The 6,625-nt window shown below is 39.6% G+C and overlaps 1 protein-coding gene across 1 annotated transcript in view; it reads left to right on the forward strand.

The window, feature by feature from the left end:
- The window catches only part of HECTD1 (HECT domain containing E3 ubiquitin protein ligase 1), a 96,142-nt gene that overhangs the window by 35,514 nt on the left and 54,003 nt on the right, over window positions 1-6,625 (forward strand). Inside the window, exons 9-10 of the mRNA XM_015565487.1 lie at window positions 2,167-2,281; window positions 3,089-3,263. Of these exons, the coding sequence (XP_015420973.1) occupies window positions 2,167-2,281; window positions 3,089-3,263 (290 nt within the window). The remainder of the gene's footprint in view (window positions 1-2,166; window positions 2,282-3,088; window positions 3,264-6,625) is intronic.

Consider the following 6,625-nt stretch of genomic DNA (forward strand, 5'->3'; position numbering starts at 1 on the left):
CCAATACATTAGGCCTGGGCAGGGGGCCCCCAGCTCCCCATGATCTCCCGCCCTGCCCCGGCCTAGACCTAATGCCTCTGACCAAGGCCTTAGGCCTGGGCAGGGGACCCTCAGCTACCCAGGATCACTGTCTCCACCCCTGCTCCCTGCAATGGCTGGTTCTGCCCCTGCCCAGGCCTAACACCTCTGGCCAAGGCGTTAGGTCTGTGCAGGGGACCCCAACTCCCCGGATTGCAGGCTACACTTCTGTCCAGGCCTAACGTCTTTGACCAAGGCTTTAGGCCTGGGCAAGGTACCCCTAGCTCCCCGGACTGCCGGCTCCGCCCCTGCCCAGCTCCCATTGCAGGCTCCACCTCTGCTTCCCGCGATCACTGGTCGGGGGTGGCAAAGGTGCCCGGTTCTCAGATCATGGCTGGAGGACAGGGCAAACGCGGCCCCCAGCGCCGCCTTTGCCCTGCCCCTGGCTCTTGGCTCCCACCTGGGTTTCGGATCACCGTCAGTAGCAGGGGGCTTCTTCCGTCCTTTCCCTTTCACCTCCCAGCATTATGCCTACATATGCAAATTAACCGCCATCTTAGTTGGCAGTTAATATGCATATCTCACTGATTAGCCAATGGGAAGGGTAGCGGTCGTACGGCTAATTACCATGTTTCTCTATTATTAGATAGGATGATATAATAGGTAGTACACTAGGCACTTTAACTTTGGCAGCCAGTGTCTTAAGCATTTAACATCTCTTTTTTAATATTCATAGGTTCTTCTATTTTTAATTGATTATAAGATACACTTCCACATTCTTCCCCTACCCCCACATGCATTTTCACATCTCAAATAGAAAATGTTTTGTAATTGTTGGACACATAGAAATTGCAGCATAGTTATCATTACCTGTTCATGTAACAAAAATTGTGAAATGGATTTTAGTAACTTGAATGAAAAACCTGTTCTGATAGAAGAACACTCTTAGAATGCTGTATCACTATGCTTTTATGGCTCAAGTGACAGCATTTTCTGTAGAAACACAAATATAGGAGACTGAATCAAAGGTTAATTATGAAGAATTGTGCTCAGAATGTGAAGTTACAGAAATTTTCTAAATTTATGTGAAAAAAAAATCTAAGTTTTAGAAAGTTCTTTAAGTTAAAAAAAAAAAGCTCCAAGCAAAAATAGTATTGTTGCAAAGTTTAATTGACATTGTGTTTTTTTTCTTAGTAGCACTTAATGATATTTTGAATGATCTATGGCAACTTCAAATTTAATGAAATACTGAATATATTATGATTCTAACCCCAGCCCTTTGGAATTTTTAGCCAGTATTGCATACTTTCCTGATGTGTGTACTATGTATGCACTTATTTGTCAGATTTATCTGTTCATTACATCATAACAAAGTTCAAAAGACTACCTGTGAGGCTGATAGGAAAAATGTGGGTTTTGTTCTCTGTTCAAAGAGCGTACAGTCTGCTAGGGAGAGAGTCCAGTGTCCATTAAAAATTGGTGAACAGGCCCTAGTCGGTTTGACTCAGTGGATAGAGTGTCGGACCTGTGGACTGAGGGTTTCAGGTTTGATTCTGATCAAGGGCACATACCTGGATTGAGGCTAGGTCCCTGGTATGGAGTATGCAAGTGGCAGCTGATCAATGACTCTCATCATTGATGTTTCTATCTCTCTCTCTCTCCCTCTCCTTTCCTCTCTGAAAGCAATAAAAATATATTTAAAAAAATATTGGTGAACAGTGTGACTAGTACTTAAGACCTAAATTGTAGATCATGCTAGAAGAATTGATTTAACTTGGTTTTTTTTTGAAATGATTTAATTGACAGTATGTAGGAAATGATGAAGATGATTTCCATGTCACAAACTGAACCCTAGTAGCTCAGAAATTGGGAGTAGTTTGATAGAGAAGATGACAGATTCATATGTGAACGTACTTAATTTGAGTTGTTAACCAAGTGAAATTAATGTGTACTTTTTTTTCCAAGTTATAAATAGGCAACTTTTATGGTGATATATGCAAAGACAGATTTGAACTGATACATCTGCTTAATTAAGTAATTCTGTAAATCTGTAATCTAAAGTATATGGGTACAATCTAATGATTGCAGAGTTGGATAGTAAAGCAATAAAGTGTTGTTATCTTCAAATTAAATACCTTTCTCCTGTAGACTCTATTACGACATGGTGCAAACCCAGATCTGAGAGATGAAGATGGGAAAACTCCATTGGATAAAGCTCGGGAAAGGGGCCATAGTGAAGTAGTGGTTATTCTTCAGTCTCCAGGTGAGTGGTAAAATCTTGCCTGGTAAGCCATTTTGCTATTACTTTTCAGCTTTACTTCCATAGGAGTAGCTTTTTGTAGACATTAACATTATATAGGTTCATTATTTCTTTTTTTTTTAAATATATTTTATTGATTTTTTACAGAGAGGAAGGGAGAGAGATAGAGAGTTAGAAACATCGATGAGAGAGAAACATCGATCAGCTGCCTCCTGCACATCTCCTACTAGGGATGTGCCCGCAACCAAGGTACATGCCCTTGACCGGAATCGAACCTGGGACCTTTCAGTCCGCAGGCCGACGCTCTATCCACTGAGCCAAACCGGTTTCGGCAGGTTCATTATTTCTATGAAGTCAAATAATTATATACATACACACATTTGATAACCCTTTAACATGGTTCTGTTCTGTGTTCTTAGAGACTATGGCTGTATGATTTCAGAGAGTCCAAATCAAAAGTTTAAGGAGTCTGGAAGTGTCATAAAGAGTTGTTGGGTATTGTGTAGATGACGTACATTGACCAAATTTTTACGTTTTCACAGAATATATGAATACATAGCTTATGTGATATAGTTTATAGAATTCAGGTGGAATATTCAAAATTATCTCAAGTTGTGATTTAGCTCATTGGAGGTGCTAATGTTCTTTAGTATTCTTACAAGCACCTTTGATAGATACATCATCTTAATTTCAATTTAATTATTGTTAATTAGGGATAATTATAGTTTGGAGTTGGGTACATTTTAATATTTTTTCATTGAAAGGGAAATTTTCCCAAAAATTATTTTACTGAGCAGTATTTGTCTGCAGGTGATTGGATGTGTCCAGTTAACAAAGGAGATGATAAGAAAAAGAAAGATACAAACAAAGATGAAGAAGAATGTAATGAGCCAAAAGGAGATCCAGAAATGGCACCCATATACCTGAAAAGGTTATTGCCAGTGTTTGCACAAACATTTCAGCAAACTATGTTACCTTCAATAAGGTAGTTATTCATACTCTGTATTTACTAATTAAATTATGCCAATTATATATTTTATTTATCTCCCTTTTCCACAGGATTTGGGGTGTATTTTAATATTGCAAAGATATGATAATAAAAATTAGATTGGAGAGTTAAATCTTTTCTTCTGATCTGACTGAGGAGAAGTCGTTTTGAAAATAAAAAAGACAAGGTTTCTAACAGTTTTTATAGCTTTGTGAATGTCAACTCTGGGGAAATTTTGATAAGTAAGCAAACATTTATTGAGCTTTATGGAGGCTTTTTTGGTAGAGTCAGTGTGATACGGTCTTTGGAGAAGTTGCCCAAAGAAATGAGACTTGGGTCTTGCTTACTGTACCTTTGCAGGTAATGAGAAAGACCAGTAATAATACAAAGTGATAATTGACAGATTAGACATATAATGAATCCTCTGGAAATGTAAGTTATTTAACAACTAATTGGGCTGGGCAAATTGGAAATGTTATGCAGAAGTGAGATTTAAATTGGGTTTTAAAGGATACTTGGGTGTTTTCTAGACAGATTTAGAAGCCTCATTGGGCACCAGTATATGCAAAGCTTGGAGGTATGAATTAGTCCATTCTGGTGCAATTCTTGGTGGCTCTCCCTCTACAGTGTGTATGTTTAAATATGTTTTATTTTTTTAAATTTTTTTTATTGATTTTTAGAGAGAGGAAAGGAAAGAGAGAAACATTGATTGGCTACCATCTGCATGCACCCTGACCAGGGATCGAGTCCACAATCTGGGCATGTGCCCTGACTGAGAATTGAACCGGCAACCTTACCTTATGGGCACCAGATAAAGCTCAACCAGCTGAGCCACATGAGCCAGGGCTACAATGTGTCTGTTTATAGTCTGCCATTTCTATCCATCTCTTGCTAATCCTTTGGTTCAGAGTCATTGTTTGTAGTTTTACTACTGTAGTCTTTTTTTCTCTCTTGCCCCTTTATAGTATGTTCCTACATATAAGGCTGAATTATTTTTAAAATCACAATTATGTCATATCACTTTTTTCAGTTGTGTTAGTAGCTTTTAATGGCTTTAACTAAAACCTAACACCTTCACTCTCAGGCTTGCAAGGTCTTACATAAGTCCCACCTAGCTCTCTGACCTTAGTACTATCTAACCTCTAGACCAGTGGTTTTCAACCTTCCTAATGCCACGACCCTTTAATACAGTTCCTCATGTTGTGGTGACCCCCAATTTCATTGTTACAAATTGAATATAATTAAAGCATAGTGATTAATCAGAAAAACAATATGTACTTATATCATGTGTTTTCCGATGGTCTTAGGCAACCCCTGTGAAAGGGTCATTTGACCCCCAAAGGGGTTGCGACCCACAGGTTGAGAACCGCTGCTCTAGACCATTACACTTCACAATTCTACCTTTGTATTTCTGGAACACTCCAAGTATATTTTTACCTTAGGGCTTTTTCACTTATTTCCCTTTTCGGAAAACTGCTCTTTTAAAGTCTTTTGAATAGTTGGTTGCTTTATATCATTCAGTTCTCAGTTCAAATGTTACATCCATTGATAATGTGTCCAACTAATTTAAATTTACCCCTAGGACACCTTTTGACATCAATCATAATGTTTTACTGTCTCTGTAAAAGAGAAAGTAAATGTTTTACTGTCTGTTTTATTACACTGTCAAAAATCTTGCTCTTTTGGTGTTTCTGTTTGTTTTATTGTCTGTGTCTCCTCTAAAGTAAGCTCCATGAATGCTGGCATTATGTATTGCTGTATTCCTACAAAGATAAGGAGGTTTAGGATAGGGTTGATATTTAGAAGATCCTCAATAGATACTTACTGAATGATTGAATGAGTGTGTTTTGTTAGCAATTGTAAGTAGTTTGATATTAATGGAGTATGTGATAGGTGTAGGTACCTCAAAGAGTAATATTAAAAAGGTAGGCAGGAGTCTTTGTGACCTACGAAGGCCTTTTGGTCCATTATAATGAGTGTGGACTTTACATCACAGTTAAAGGGCTCAGTAAAGACTTATGAGGAAATCTGTTAAAGTCAGGTTTGTGGTTTATAAAGAACACTTTGGCAGCTTGGTGGAGAAAAGGACTAGAGGAGGGAAATATGAAAACAGACTGTTTAAGCATCCATTGTAATATGAACTTCAGACAGTTGTCAGGGCACTGGTTTTGTAGAAACAAATTTAAGGTGTTGGGAGATAGATGGGTTGTATAGAGATAGATGACATGAAGGGTGTGAAGGATGAAGGAAAGAAAGAGGTGAAGAATGTCTGCCACATTTTTGGCTAAGTAATTGAGAATTTGTTTTTGGTCATTTTAAGTTTAGGAGATTATTAGAACATGTAGTTTAGTATGATTCAAGTGCCTTAATACTAGTATTATGAGTTATGTTGAAGTGCAAGCAGCCTTTTAGCAATATTAAAAACTAAGGTTACAACCTAATATTTTACCTTTTCAGTTTGAAATTTGATCAGAAGAGTAACATGTACTTTGATCAGACCGTTAAAGGAATGTGTATATGTGTGTATATATATTTTATATACTAGAAGGAGTAGGATCCCTAGGCCTGGCCATCGATCAGGGCCGTTGAGGCCTTCTAGCTGCCAGCCGGGACCTTCCTTCATTCTGCGCCACACCCTACGTCATAGCGAGTGATCGAAGTCCCAGTCTCCCGGCTGAACTTCTGAGGGGACACTTTGCATATTAGCCTTTTAGATATCAGTACTGGCTTATAGTCAGTGTATGTTCAGGAAACAAAAGGCAGACAACAGATCAGTGAATGTTTCCAAACAGAGGATAGCAGTTTTAATGGTGGGTTGTTCTCTGTAAGACACCCCCCACCCCAGTTTTATTGAGATACTAAAGGCCCAGTGCACAAATTCATGTACCAGTGGGGTCCCTCGGCCTGGCCTGTGGGATCGGGCCGAAACCGGTTCTCCAACATCCCCCGAGGAGTCCCGGATTGCAAGAGGGCACAGACCAGGCCGAGGGACCCCACTGGTGCACTATCAAGGCCGGGAGGGACGCGGGAGGTTGGCCACCGCAGGAGGGCTCCAGGGTGTGTCCGGCCTATCTCGCTCAGTCGCAATCAGCTGGATCCCAGCAGCAAGCTAACCTTCTGGTCGGATTGTCTGCCCTCTGGTGGTCAGTGAATGTCGTGGCGACTGGTTGATTGGTCGACTGTCTGCCCCCTAGTGGTCAGTGCACATTATAGTGAGCAGTTCAGCAGCCTTAGCATATAATTAGCATATTATGATTTGATTGGTTGAACGGACGACCGGACACTTAGCATATTAGACTTTTATTATCTATATATATATATAAAGACTAAGTGACAGTCTGACTGGCTGGGAGGTATGG

Source organism: Myotis davidii, unplaced genomic scaffold (assembly GCF_000327345.1).
Source record: "Myotis davidii unplaced genomic scaffold, ASM32734v1 scaffold21, whole genome shotgun sequence".
NCBI lineage: Eukaryota > Metazoa > Chordata > Mammalia > Chiroptera > Vespertilionidae > Myotis > Myotis davidii.